The sequence below is a fragment of the Jaculus jaculus genome, chromosome 13 (assembly GCF_020740685.1).
Source record: "Jaculus jaculus isolate mJacJac1 chromosome 13, mJacJac1.mat.Y.cur, whole genome shotgun sequence".
NCBI lineage: Eukaryota > Metazoa > Chordata > Mammalia > Rodentia > Dipodidae > Jaculus > Jaculus jaculus.
Genome location: NC_059114.1, coordinates 16,160,913 through 16,175,523, shown reverse-complemented (window position 1 = coordinate 16,175,523; position 14,611 = coordinate 16,160,913). Strand labels below are relative to the sequence as shown.

Genomic DNA, 14,611 nt, shown 5'->3' with positions numbered 1-14,611 from the left:
CATTTGGCCTCTGAGTAGATTCTAACGGGGGGTTGTTATAGACATGACACTGAAAAATGCCGGGCTGGAGTGATGGCTTAGCAGTTAAGGCACTTGCCCGCGGAACCTAATGACTCATGTTCAACACTCCAGGGTCCACGTAAGCCAGACGCAGTGATGTAAGAACGCAACGTCGCACATGTGTCTGGAGTGTGACTGCAGTGGTTGGAGGCCTTGGCGTTCCAATTCTCTCCCCCCGGCCTCTCCCATAAAAAAAGCCAGTCTGTTGGCCTTGCCTAAAAAAAACAAAACAAACAAACCAAAACCTGAAGAATGTCAACTGAACTTTCAAACATGTCACCGAAAGTTGAGGAATGTGTTTAGGGAGCACTGAGAGGACACACAGTAAAACAGCATGCTTGGACTGTTGAATGCCTGGTGTCATGAAAGACAAAAAAGAGGATTGGTAGCCGGGTGTGGTGGCGCACGCCTTTAATCCCAGCACTCGGGAGGCAGAGGTAGGAGGATCGCGTGAGTTTGAGGCCACTCTGAGACTACAGAGTGAATTACAGGTCAGCCTGAGCTAGCGCAAGAACCTACCTAAAAAAAAAAAAAAAAAAAAAGAGGATTGGACTACTTTAGATTAAAAGATATGATTAAAAGCATTGTGCCTGGGCTGAAGAAATGGCTCAGTAGTTAAGGTGCTTGCCTTCAGAGCCTAATGACCTGAGTTCAGTTCCCCAGTACCCATGTAAAGCCAGTGAGTTCAAAGTGGTGCGTGCATCAGAAGTCTGTTTGTGGTGGCTGGAGACCCTGGTGTGCCTATTTTTTTCTCTCTCTCTCTTTTCTTCTTCTCTTTGCTTACAAATAAATGAATATTTTTTTAAGCAAGCAGTGTACTAAATTTGGGGTTGGAACAAGAATTTGGGGAGCATAGTATTAAAATCACTATCATGGCCACAGGTGAAAACATGGCTATGGGGCTGGGTATGGTGGAGCACACATTTAACACTCGCACTCAGGAGGCTGAGGCAGAGGATCGCCGTGACCCATCCTAGGCTACAGAGTGAGTTCTAGGTCAGCCTGGGCCAGAGTGAAGCCCCTCAGAAGAAAAATGCTGCGGGCAACATATCAAACCACTGTATCATAGCAAGGGCTCTACTACCCACGTGCAAAACCTGTATCACATAAAACTATTCTAGATGATACCATGTGATACTGATGTCATTACACTTAAAATTCATACAATGCAGACCACCAAGAATGGACCTTAATGCCCACTACGGACTTTGGATGTTAATAATGTTTCAGTATAGATCACGAGTAAGAACCCAGTGTGGATCCTGGTGATGGAGCAGAGAGGGTGGGTATGGATGTGCGTGTAGGTGTGTGTGTAAAATATATAACCAGCAAGGCAGTCAGGCAAGGAGGGAAGAGAAAGAGCTGAGAGACTCAGAAAGGCCAGTTTTGGATCATCTTGACTCCATTTCCAAATCCAACCACACTTGAAATAAGACCTAACCACAGATGTTTAAACACTGAGCTGATAAACTATTACTTATCCTTAAAAGAAAAGTACTACCAACAAAGAAAGATTTACAGAAAACTGTAACATGGGCACATGAAAGAACACTCTAGAAAGATTTACAGAAGAATAACATGGGCCATGAAAGAAGGCTCTAGAAAGATTTACATCATGAGTCCTGGGGGTGTAACGTCTGCTGCTGTCTGGCTAAATGTATATACTATGCTTATCAAACTGCCCAGTAAGCACTTCTCTTAATGTTCATACCCATATATTAATGCTACTCTCACTTTTGGTAGAGAAGCTTCTCTTTTCAGAGGGCAGTGACCTTGGGATGACTCAGAAGGCATTATGATGCTGGGAAGAAGTGGCAGGAGTGCTCAGCACTTCAATGTCTCTATCACACCTTCCAAGGCTCAGGGTCTATTTCAGAAGAGGTGGCAGAAAGAATGTAAAAGCCAAAGGAAGGGTAGGGGTCTTTACACTAGAGCCACACCAGGATCATGTGCACATGGGCAAATGGTCAGGATGCCATGACCCATACTGGGACTGACAATTAGAGCAAAGGGCTTGAGGCCTGGCACAGTGGCACAGGCCTGCAACCCTGGTACTCAGGAGATGGAAACAGGTGGATCAGGGATTCAAGGCCAACCTCGGCTACACAGCAAGTTTGTGGCCAACCTGGACTACATGAGATCCTGACTTTAATCAGACTAAGTCTTTAAGGCTTAACATTGAGTACGGTTTAAACAGGATTTGGAGATTCCTCAAGGGTCCATTGATTGATCCAGACTTGGCTTCTAAACTGGTGCTGTTGGGAGGTGCTAAGGAGCCGGTTAGAAGTAGGGCCCAATAGGAGGTCTTTAGGTGATTGCTCTGGGAAGATGGTTCTCATGAGAGCCCTTGGGTTCCCAGAAGACGGTTGTTAGGAAGGGGCCAGCCAGGGCCGGAGAGATGGCTCAGCGGTTAAAGGCTCTTGCTTCAGTTCGATTCCCCAGTACCCATGTAAAGCCAGATGCACAAAGTGGTGCATGCATCTGGAGTTCATCTGCAGCGGCAAGAAGCCCTGGTGTGCTCATCCTCATTCATATTCAGTCTCTTTCTCTTACAAATAAATAAAAGTATCTTTCAGGAGAGTGACCAGGCCCTGCCTCAGCCTTCTCCATCTGGACAGAGCCTGCCTCTACCTGCACTTGTCGCCCACCACCAAGATTTTGACCTTCTAGAACCGTGAGCTAAACGAGCCTCTTCTCCACCAGGAGCTTGTCGGCTTGGGAACTTCACTATGGTGATGAAGGCTGGCAAACGAGTATGCCTTTCTCCACTTGGCAGCGTGGTCAGGGGGTGCTAGACTGTGCCAAATTGCCCACTGAGAGGGAAGGGTGAACAGAGAGGGTCAACTAGCTGAGACTGGGCACCTCCAGAGACACGGAAGAAAAAGCCAGGCTGCACTTGGCCAGCTAGCAGCAGGGGTTGCCGCTATACACCACCAGCACAAAATTCGGCTCCCAAACTGATGCCCTGACAGGTAAACCCCAAGGCTCTTCCCGGCCTCACACCTGCAATCATGAGGAGCTTCTCCAGGTCTTTGATGATGTAAATCTGGAAGACTGCTCCGATTCCCGGGACGTGGGTTAAGGAGTTTTTCAAGACATTCAGTGCATAGAGCCCTTCCTCGGTGCCCACCAGCACCACCTGAGAGGGGAGATGTCCAAGCACAGTCGTGTCACCGCGATGGTAATGCTTCACAACCACAAAGCCCGCTCTTCCCTCTGCTTCCTGGCCGACAACGCCTGCACAACGTTACCTGGTCGCTGAAGGGCAGCGTACAGTTCATGTCGAGCCGGTCATCGCCTTCCAGTTTCAGCAGGGAGTTTCCAAGCAATTTCTTTCCATTCATGAGAGAAGAAGAAAAGGAAACAAGGAGACAGTGAGGCTGGACTGCTCATAAGCAAACCATCCAAGGAGACTGACATTTACAATGAAGCTCAGAAACACATATCTGCCTCTTGGCTTGCCTCACAGTTTTGTTCTTTGCAGGACTGGAGATTGAACCCAGAGCCTTGCACAGGCTAGGCAAGCATGCTACCTCTGGGCCAAGCCACTCCCAGCCTCTTTCTGCACACTTTCACCTGAGCTCCAGAGGCAACACGTGGATGTTACGGGTCTCTGGGGCAGCTGTTCATGAGCTTCAGAGTGAGAACTTGGCTTGGACGCACAAGTGAGTAGTGAAGCAGACACAGAAAGTTATTTTGTGATGAGAAGTAAGGTCAAGTTACACAGGCTTCACCTGCAGGAGTCAGCAAGCCACACGGAGGCCCCTTCCCTGTGAGGTCAACAAGCCACACGGGGGCCCCTTCCCTGCGAGGTCACCAAGCCACACAGGGGCCCCTTCCCTGCGAGGTCACCAAGCAACACGGGGGCTCCTTCCCTGCGAGGTCAACAAGCCACACAGAGGCTCCTTTCCCGCCTAAGCTTCAGCAACAAGTGCAAGGCCCAGTGTTAGCAGCACGCCAGGTCTTTGGCTCTTTACCTGACCCCACGCTGGCAGACGCTCACAGGAAATATAGTTACAGGCCTATTGCACACACAGTAACATGGGCTTTAGTAAATGGTTCACACATGGAACAGTGAAACAATTCATCATCTAGACAAGCCTTTTTGGGAGGCTTGGGGTTAAGAACTCTCCATTGGCTCACCCTTAAAGTATGGGTTTTTTGTTGTTTTTTTTTTTTAAGAAGTTAAATGTCTGAAAAGAGCTGTTTGGTCTTCAGTGGGGCAAACGCCCATGAGTAATGAGCGCTGTTTGCCTCCTGGAATGTTCTAGGGGGAGGGATGCCAATCAAGGCACACCTACATTTGCAACGTCTTCAGGAGAAGTGGGATTTCAAGGCTGCCTACGGAAAAGCAATACTGCCACAGCAGCCGGGGAGGCTGAGGAGACTTGCTAAGGAGAGACACTCATCGAGGGCTGTCGTACTGCTTCGTGGCCCAGGAGCCTCAGACGCACGCCTCTCCACCCAAGGAACTCCTCTGAGGAAACTCGCAGTGGCAGTGGAAATGCCATGCCCGGGCCTGACCACAGCCTCCCTGTGCTCTAGGGCTTCCGGAGGACTAGTGGCACCCCAGTGACTGCAGCCCATCCTTCAGGGCGACACGACCCCTGGTCAGGACCCCCACGGCAGCCCGGAGAGGGAGCCAGAGGGAAGCCCCCATCTTTACGATCAGTTCCCCAAAGCCACCCGCTCTGTGAACGCAAGCTCCAGCGCCCGTGGTCTACTCACAGCATCGGCTTCCGCCTTCTCCCTAGAAACTCTCCCACCTGCGACAACTGATTCTAAGGCGGTGACCCAGCGCTGTTTGTCGGGGAAGCTGGGCGCTAGCAAGTAGAGGGTTCTGCCGGGCCAGCAGGTGGTGTGCGGGTGAGACTCCATCTTCAGGATGTATGGGACATCTAGGAGATTCCAGAGAGCGCGGGATTGGGTGTGGATCTCCCCCAGTTCCCACTGACAGGGCTGGGCTTGAGCCATCCGAATCCCACCAAACCCTGCAAGTCCCAGTTCCTGCTAAGGTAAGGGATTGGGGGGAGGCGGTCTATGTGGGTAGTGCCAGCCCATCATGTCCTGTCCCCCCTCCAGGGCAGGGCTCTTCTGCGCCACTCACCTGCTTTGGCTGTATTTGCGAGTTCGGAAGCACCAACGGCGCCATGGATCGACACGTCCCCGTCAGGAAGGCACAGCTCAAATTCTTCCAATGGCCTCTGTCCAGCTTGGTGCAAAGAAGGGGAGGAGGGGGCAGAAAGAAAACACAAGAACAGGACCAAGAACAAGGAAAGAGAGGAGAGAGGAACGGAGACGAGAAGGATGGAGAGAGGGTATGCATGTGGAGAGGCGCACGAAGACAGAGAAAGAAAAGAGGTGTGTAGAGAAGGCAGAGAGGGAAGATAAAAAAAAAAACAATAAAGTGTATCAGATGAGTGGCACAAATTTCTGATGGCGATGTAGGTTTATGGGCTAGTTGACTGAGGCGGAAGTTCTCTGGAGTGTTAGCAGGTGGGATCTTCGGGGCAGCACCCTGCGGGCTCTTCAGGGGGGAGACCTATAGATGTGAGTATCGCACCAATAACCTTTAGAGAAGTCATTTGGTTTTTAGCTTTTAATAATGGGAATGTGTAGAAAGCTCCCGAGGCAGTCCAAACAAAACAAAGGACAAAACAAAACAAACAAACAAAAAACCAAAACAAAACAAACAAAAAACCAAAAGGCCTTCACACCAACACTGGAAGACCTGGGTTAGCCACCGTGCAATGACAGTCCCCCTGCATCATTTATTTACCTTCCCTGGCTTCATTGTCATAAATGAGGACCTTTGATCCCTCCAGGACAATGTACTTCCTGTCCCAGCCTTGCTGTCCTCGCTTGTTATTCCTGAGATTAAACAGAGACGGAGAAGAAAAATGTCCATGTCCACCCTCAGAAAAATCAAACCAGAGAACCAGGGTGTGGGGGAAGGATTTCTTCTGAACAACACTTCCCCTAGAAAAACATCAGCAGTGGAAGTGGCTTGTGGCCCTCCACACGAACACCTGCCTGAGCCCGGAGCCAATCTGTACCTGGGCACCTTCATCCACCCCTCCAGGTGCAAGCTGCTGCTGGACTCCTTGCCCTGGAGACCTGGAGAGTTCATTTTGTCACGGCAGAAGGCCTCGGTGAAGTGGGTGGCATATTCAGCGGGCAGACCACAGGTGGCAGGCAGGCAGGTGGAGCACTTGGGATGACACATCACCTGACATTCTAGGGGACAGCAGGGAAGAACCTGAGCGCATGTGCAGCTGGGCTGGGGATGGCCGCTGCCCTCTTCTTCCAGCCAAGCCCAGGGCATCTCTACCCAGCTCTGGAAGCGGGGCCAGGCACATAGGTACTCAACCGCTAAGCTTTCCAAGGCGCCAGGCTCCTTCAGAGAGAACCACACACTCTTAACCCCGTTTTCCTGGCTTCAATTCTGGGCTGCCCACAAGCAGGTGTGCGCAGGAACATGTCTGCGTGCATGTTTCAGTTGGAGCAAAGTGGGAAAACACCAGCCTGACACTAAAGATCTGGCGATTAACAAAGCTCAAGGCATTCTGCATGCTGGTTGGGCGTCCTGAGCTAAGGACACATTTGAAATCACTGTTCTGAGGGGCGGGGGGTGGGGGGGGGAGGAATGGTGTCCTCCCACTGAAATAAAAAGCTTGACAATGAATGTATTATGTGATGGGTTTAAAAACACCACCCACATTGGATGGGATTTTCAGATGGAGATGTGCAAGTAAAGATAGATGGCTGCTGCTCTTACCAAGACATTTGGATGCCTGGCGTCCGAAGTGCACAGTATCCAAACACACAGCACACTTGGTGGCTCGCATATTCAGTCCCACGTTAAAGCGGTGAGGAATATTGTGGTGCATGCGCTCCTTGACACGCCGACTAAATTCTGAAGGATAAATAATTTTTTTAATATTTATTTGAGAGAGAGAGAAAAAAGAAAGAGGCAGAGAGAGAGAGAGAGAGAGAGAATGGGTGCACCAGGGCCTCTAGCCATGGCAAACAAATTCCAGGTGCATGTGCCAGCTTGTGCATCTGGTTTATGTGGATCCTGGGGAAATCAAACCTGGGTCCCTCTGGCTTTGCAGGCCTTAATGGCTAACCCATCTCTCCAGACCAAGAACTTTTTTATTTTTTTGAGGTAAGGTCTCACTTTAGCTCAGGCTGACCTAGAATTCACTATGTAGTCTCAGGGTGGCCTCGAATTTGTGGTGATCCTCCTACTTCTGCCTCCCAAGGGCTGGGATTAAAGGCATGTGCCACCATGCCCATCTTTTTTTAAATTTTTAAAATATTTTTATTTATTTGCAAGTAGAGGGAGATAGAAGAGACACAGAGAGAATGGGTACACTAGGGCCTCCTGCTGCTGCTAAGGAACTCCAGATGCATGCATCGCATTGCGCATCTGGCTTTTACGTAGTGTTGTGGGGAATCAAGGCTGGGTTGTTGGGCTTTGCAGGCAAGCGTCTTAATTGCTGAGTCATCTCTCCAACCCATGAACGTGAAAAGTGAACCCATAGAATGGGAAAAATAGTATTTTCAAGTTCTATCTCAGATTAGGATTTGTATCTAGAATATATAAAGAACTCTTACAGTAATTCAATGATTTGAAGAGATACTGTTCCAAAGATGATAAATAGCCAAAAAGCACCTGAAAAGATGCTGAATGTCATTAGTCTTTCAGGAAATGCAAGTGATAACCACACTGAGATATATTTCATGACTCTCAAAGCGGAGAATTCGTGTGACAAGCAGGGTTGGTGAGGGAGGATGTGCACAAATGGCACTTTATCTTTCCAGCAGGGATGCAAACCGGGGCGGCCATACTGGGACGTGGTCTGGCAACTCCTCAGAAAGCCGGGCATGGTGGCGCACGCCTTTAATCCCAGCACTCGGGAGGCAGAGGTAGCAGGGTCACCATGAGTTCGAGGCCACCTGGAAACTTCATAGTGAATTCCAGGTCAGCCTGGGCTAGAGCGAGAGCCTACCTCGCAAAGCCAAAAGAAAAAAAAGTTAAGACTTAGAAATTACTATCTGATCCAGTGATCCCACTCCTGGAGGACGGAACATGTACGTGCCTACAAAAATGCTACATAAAATGCTCACAGCAGTGCAATTTATGACAGCCAGAAAGTAGAAACAACTCAAGTACCCACCAATAGATGAATGGATACACAAAAGGCACTATCCATACAATGGAATATTATTATTCAGGCATTAAAAGAAATGGGGTGGGGGCTGGAGAGATTGCTCCATGGCTAAGGCACTTGCCAGCAAAACCAAAGGACCCAGGTTCAATTCCCCAGTACCCACATAAAACCAGATATACAGGGTGGTACATGCATCTGTAGTTTGTTTGCAGTGGCTAGAGACTTGGCATGCCCATTCTCTCTATCTGCCTCTGCCTCTTTCTGTCTCCCTCCCTCTCTCGAATAAATATAATTTTTTTTTAATCTTAAAAAAATAAGAAATGGTCATGAACCAGTTGTGGAGACATGTAGGCCTTCCTTTCCATCCCCTTGCCCATCCCTGAGTGCCCAATAAACATCCCCATTAAAAAAAAAAATAAGAAATGGGGATTCAAGAGATGGCACAGTGGTTAAAGCATTGCTTGCTTGTAAACCTGCCAACCCAAGTTCAAGCTTCTCCAGCACCCACATAAAGCTGGATGCAAAATAAGTATAAATTAATTAAATAGCAATTACAAGAAAAAAAAATGGGGGGGCTGGAGAGATGGCTTGGTGGTTGAAGCCCAAGGACCCTGGTTCAAGGCTCGATTCCCCTGGACCCACTTAAGCCAGATTCACAAGAGGATGCATGCATCTGGAGTTCATTTGCAGTGGTTGGAGGCCCTGATATGCCCCCTCTCTCTCTCTCTCTCTCTCTCTCTCTCTCTCTCTCTCTCTCTCTCTTCCTCTGCCTAGTTCTCTCTCTCAAATAAATAAAAAGAAAAAATGGGGTACTATTGTATGTTAGATCATGGATGAACTTCAATTAAACATAATGCTCTATGAAACAAGCCAATCACAGAAGGCCAGATGTCATATGATCATATTCATTTGAAATACTCAGAAAAGCAAATTCAGGGACTGAAGAGATGGCTCAAAAAGGCACTTGTGCCAGGCGTGGTGGCACACGCCTTTCATCCCAGCACTCGGGAGGCAGAGGTAGGAGGATCACCGTGAGTTTGAGGCCACCCTGAGACTACATAGTGAATTCCAGGTCAGCCTGGAACAGAGTGAGTGCCTACCTAAAAAAAAAAAAAAAAAAAGCACTTGTTTGAGAAGCCTGCTGACCTGATTCCCCAGCAGATGCCAGATGCAAAAGTGGTGCAAACATTTGGTGTTCATTTTGCAGTGGCAAAAGAGCCTGGTGCAGGGATGGAGAGACGGCTCAGAGATTAAGGCGCTTGCTTGCAAAGCCTAAGGACCTAGGTTCAATTCCCCAGTACCCACATAAAGCCAGATGCACAACGTGGTGCATGCATGTGGAGTTCATTTGCAGTGGCTGGAGGCCCTAGCGCACCCATTCTATTCCCACCCCCCAAAATTAACTAAATAAATATTTTTTTGAAAAAAGAGCCTGGTGCATGCATACACACACACATAAACCATTCTTCAAAACAAGAAGAAAGAAAAGTAAATCCACAGTGAAAGGAGGTGGGGCTGGGGGGAAGTCGCACGTGTCTGTAATCCCAACAAGCTTAGGGCAGTGGGCTCACAGGCCGAGTAGTCTGGTGCGCACAGTGGCAAAAATCAGACAGGCCCTGGTTCAAATGGGGTGGCAGAGGAGCACAGTGCAGCGTGCGTGCCACGCAAGCACGAGGACCTGAGCTCAGAACCGCAGCACCCACGGACAAATGTCAGCATGGTAGTGTGCGCCCTCGCTGGGCAGGCAGAGACAGGGATCCGTGCGATTCACTGACCAAATAGCCTCGCCAATCAGGTTGAGCGAGACAGCCTGTCTCAAAAGGGGTTAACAAGTATGAAACCCAGTGATGGACTCTGGCCTCCACATGCACAAGCACAAACATGCATACGTGACACCCCCCCCCCACATAGATATACACACATGCACATGACACACATATACACCCACTAAAATAAAGTAGATTACTGGTTGCTGGAGGTTAAGGAAGAATGAAGAAAAATTCCTAAAGAGTTCAGAGGTCGTTTGGGTTTTTGGGGGTGATAAAAAGTAATGGAAGGGGTATTCAAAGGTGTGATGAAGATTACACTACCTCAAGAATTCAGTGAATCGTACATTTTAAATAAATGAAATGAATAATGCGTTATACCTAGGAAGTCACAGCACTATTCTTTGTGCAGTGGAGCCATCTGTGAATTGTATCTTAATTACGCTGTTAAAAAGATAGCAATGGGGCTAGGGAGATGGCTCAGCAGTTAAGGCACTTGCCTCCACAGCCCAATGACCACAGTTCAATTTCCAAGTAGCCATGTAAAGCCAGATGCATGAAGTGGCACATGCATCTGGAGCCCATTTGCAGTGGCTAGAGGCCCTGGCATGGCAATTCTTTCTGTCTGTCTCTCTTCTATCTTTCTCTGCTTGCAAATAAATAAATATTTTTAGAGGTATTAATTATAATGCATCTTGATTTATATGAATCAGCTGAAAACCACAATGATCTGGTAGATACATACACACACACACACACACACACACACATATATATAGAGAGAGAGAGGGAGGGAGGGAGGGAGAGAGGGAGAGAGAGAGGGAGGGAGGGAGGGAGGGAGAGGGAGAGGGAGAGGGAGAGGGAGGGAGATATCCATCCATCTATCTATCTATCTATCTATCTATCTATCTATCTATCTATATATATATATTTTTTTTTTTTTTTTGGTTTTTCAAGGTAGGGTCTCACTCTAGTTCAGGCTGATCTGGAATTCATTATGTCATCTCAGGGTGGCCTCGAACTCATGGCAATCCTCCTACCTCTGCCTCCCCAGTGCTGGGATTGAAGGCATGCACCACCATGCCTGGCCTGATTTATAAATATTTTTATTCATTTATTTGAGAGACAGAGAGTGAAGAAGAGACAGACAAAACGAGTTTAGGCAGACCAGGGCCTCCTGCCACTGCAAACAAACTCCAGATGTATGTGCCATGTTGTGCATCTGGCTTTACATGGGTACTGGAGAATCGAACCTGGGCCATCAGGCTTTGCAAGCAATTACCTTTAACCACTGAGCCATCTCTCCAGCCCCCTACCCTCGTTTAATTCTTTCTTTCTTCCTCTCCCTCCCCTGCCTCACCCCTCTTTCTCACAAAGAGAGAGACCTAAATATTGGAGGCAATTTTATTTTACACAGAAAACAACACAGTGTACAAATTTATGAATATCACACCACTGGGTTCTCCTTATGACATCGCTCCTCTCCTTTGCTCTGATGGAATTGTATGGAATAAATGGTGTGAACAACACGCTGATGTGGGGCAGTACACAGAGGCGGGGCGTGGAGACTCAGTGCTCAGAGGAGCTGCTCTATGCAGCGTTGGCAGGGGCACCCTATCCAGGAACGACTCTTTCCTCTGCAACTGTCCTGTTTGGATGAGTTTTAGAGCAAAGCTCTTTGATCAAGATGTTAAACGAACATAGAATAAGATGACACTGTGGTTGGAGGAAAAAAAAATGTCAGACACAGGACAATGTGGTCCAAAGTCACTGGAGTTCATCTGCAGTAGCAGGAACCCTGGTGTACCCATTCTCCCCCTCCCTTCCCGATAAATAAATGAAATGTTAAAAACCATCACAACCAAAGTAGGACTGATGGTGAAGCCATGAGGCTATTAGCACTAAGGCTTTCTAAACCATTTTCCAAGCCGGGCATGGTGGCGCACGCCTTTAATTCCAGCCCTTGGGAGGCAGAGGTAGGAGGATCGCTGAGAGTTCGAGGCCACCCTGAGACTACATAGTGAATTTCAGGTCAGCCTGAGCTACAGTGAGACTCTACCTTGAAAGAAAGGAAGGAAGGAAGGAGGGAGGGAGGGAGGGAGGGAGGGAGGGAAGGAAGGAAAGAAAGGAAGAAAAGAATGGGTATGATTTGAACTGAGCCCCTCCCAAAAGTTGTATTGATCTCCAAATTCAGATATTGATAGTTTTCAAGGTGAAGCCTTTGGTAGGTGATCGGGGTTGAATGAAGTTGTGAGGACAGGGTCCCCACAATGGCATTGGTGGTTTTCTAAGAAGAGGGACCTGAGCACGAGGGTGGGCATCCTTTCTCTGTGTCTCCATGTGATACCCTCTGCCATGGTTTTGCATTTCCCAATTTCCAGAACCATGGGCCAAATAAACTTCACTTCTCTAGAAGCTCTTGAATCTTAAAAATACCTATTTTATTTATTTATTGATTTGACAGAGAAGGAGGGAGGGAGGGAAGGAAGTTGGGGGGAGAGAGAATGGGCACGTCAGGGCCTCCAGCCACTGCATACGAACTTAAGACGTGTGCACCCCCTTGTGCATCTGGCTAACGTTGGGTCCTGGGGAACCAAACCTGGGTCCTTTGGCTTTGCAGGCAAATGCCTTAATGGCTAAGCTATCCTTCCGGCCCAAATCTTAGGTCTTTTGTTACAACAAAAGAAAATGAAGCCAGGCATGGTGGTGTATACCTTTAATCCCTAACGCTTGGTAGGCAGAGGTAGGATGATCACTGTGAGTTTGAGGTCAGCCTAGGACTACAGAGTGCAAGGTCAGCCTGCACCGTGAGATCCTACCTCGAATAAAAAGGCGGGGGGGGGGGGGAGCAGAAGAAAATGGACTCATACGAGAACATACCCTCTGGAGTTGAAGCCTCCTTCCTGCGGCTGGACGGCGGGGCGAGCAGGCTCATGGCACTGGGCTGGTGTTCAGGTGACCTCACAATGGCAGACATGGCAATCTGTTGCCTTGCGGTGGCTGGCGTAGACGGGTGTGGGTGGTCGGCAGCTTTGCGGTGGGCAGCTGTGGAGACATGAGTACAATGCTTTTCAGTTGGCTGAGCCATCGAGTGGGCCAGACTAAATGGACTGCCCCTGGGCTGTCTTTCAAGAACCCAAGACTAAAAGAACAATGCGCCATGTCAGTGAGGCAGCACCAGCTCTTCAGGCATGACGCATTGTGAGTGGATGCTTATGGGCCATAAACGAACACCGAGCTGGCCGCGACCAACCACAGTGGAGACTGGCCCTTTGGCCTTGCTCACCACTTGGGGTGCTGTGCAGAGAGCCCCTACCTTCCTCCCGGGCGGACCGGAGCTCGATGCGCGTCTTCTGAAGGGCTTCCTCGAGCTCGGCGCAGCGCGCTTTCTCCTTCTCCAAGGCCAGCTTCAGCTCATTGTACTGCAGAGGAACCTGTGTGGGCAAAGCAGGGTCCTCTTTCCGTCGACTAAATAAACCCTAGCAATGGAAACAGAGATATCTCCTAACTTCTGGAAACTGGCACTGTACCCTAGCTCAAGGAAAAACTGACTCGACCAGGTGCATACTCACTGTAAGTGTGTTTAGGAAAAATGGCATGTGAAGGGGGGGAAGGGGAGGCTGAGCCTCAGCCCATTCCAGTCAGCTGGAAAAAAAAAAAAGTGGGGTGCGGAAGCTTTCGCCAAGAGGGTTAGAGATGCTTGAACTGCCACCACCTCTTCCTTTAGGGTTCCCAAGACACGAGAGTCACTTCCTGAGGCTTTCCCCCGCAAAAAATGGAATCAGGATAGATGGAGGATGGAGCGAGGAGAGATGGTTCAGAGGTCACTCTTGCCTTTGAACTTGTCTCATGGTGCTTGGTGACAGGACACAGAGAGGGGTGGTGTTTTTTTTTTTTTAAAGCAAAATTTTAAAATGAATGCTAAAATGATGCCAAAACAAAAGGCTTACTAAAAAGATACAAATGAAAACACTACACATGAAATAAAGAAAACAGAAAAATGTGTCTGACAAAAATTAATCAATCAAAATGGAAACACCCTAACTACATCAATGACATAACCAGACAACAGTCCGCTGTTAAAATAAAAAAGATTAAATATCATAAGCATAGCAAGCATAGTAGATAGTAACACGGTATGCAAGAAAATCCTGCCACGTGGCCAGCACTCAGCATGAGACAGATCCTGACTAGTACGCTCGGCCCCTTAACAGTGAAGGCAGCAACAGGTCAACTACGGCCTTCGGTGCCCCACTTTCTCCTCGGTGCTCCAGAGGCCAGCAAGCCCTTTCCTGTAAAACCGTGGCCTCGGCTACTATGGTGTACTGAGGGCTCTGGAGAGAAACTTCGAGCTCCTTAGAGAGCTTTCTGCACCTGAGAACACTTGGCCGGCCTGGGGGAAGGGATTCGGCTGTTGGGGACAGCGCAGAGCAGGCTTTTGAAAAGCACTCTTTCCCTGCGAGCCTACATAAAACCCTGTCCATAGCTGGCTCGCTGACTGCGGTAGTTGAAGGCACCGTGCAGCGCTGGTGATGGGAACAGCCATCGAAGTCAAGGTTGTGCCGGGTCACGGCAAGTCCTTGGCCCTTTGTTAGCCAGTTAAGAGCA

At 48.7% G+C, this 14,611-nt stretch overlaps 1 protein-coding gene across 8 annotated transcripts in view; it reads right to left on the bottom strand.

Moving 5' to 3' along the window:
• Positions 1-14,611, bottom strand: part of Cit (citron rho-interacting serine/threonine kinase) — a 226,811-nt gene that overhangs the window by 22,438 nt on the left and 189,762 nt on the right. For 6 of the 8 annotated variants that reach the window (XM_045132089.1, XM_045132091.1, XM_045132092.1 and 3 more), the window contains 9 exons: positions 13,320-13,482; positions 12,884-13,048; positions 6,839-6,976; positions 6,117-6,297; positions 5,840-5,931; positions 5,168-5,272; positions 4,789-4,958; positions 3,312-3,392; positions 3,064-3,199 (listed from right to left, as the gene is read on the bottom strand). In XM_045132089.1, coding sequence (XP_044988024.1) covers positions 3,064-3,199; positions 3,312-3,392; positions 4,789-4,958; positions 5,168-5,272; positions 5,840-5,931; positions 6,117-6,297; positions 6,839-6,976; positions 12,884-13,048; positions 13,320-13,482 — 1,231 coding nt within the window. The remainder of the gene's footprint in view (positions 1-3,063; positions 3,200-3,311; positions 3,393-4,788; positions 4,959-5,167; positions 5,273-5,839; positions 5,932-6,116; positions 6,298-6,838; positions 6,977-12,883; positions 13,049-13,319; positions 13,483-14,611) is intronic. The other 2 variants (XM_045132093.1, XM_045132094.1) reach the window with 1 other exon arrangement.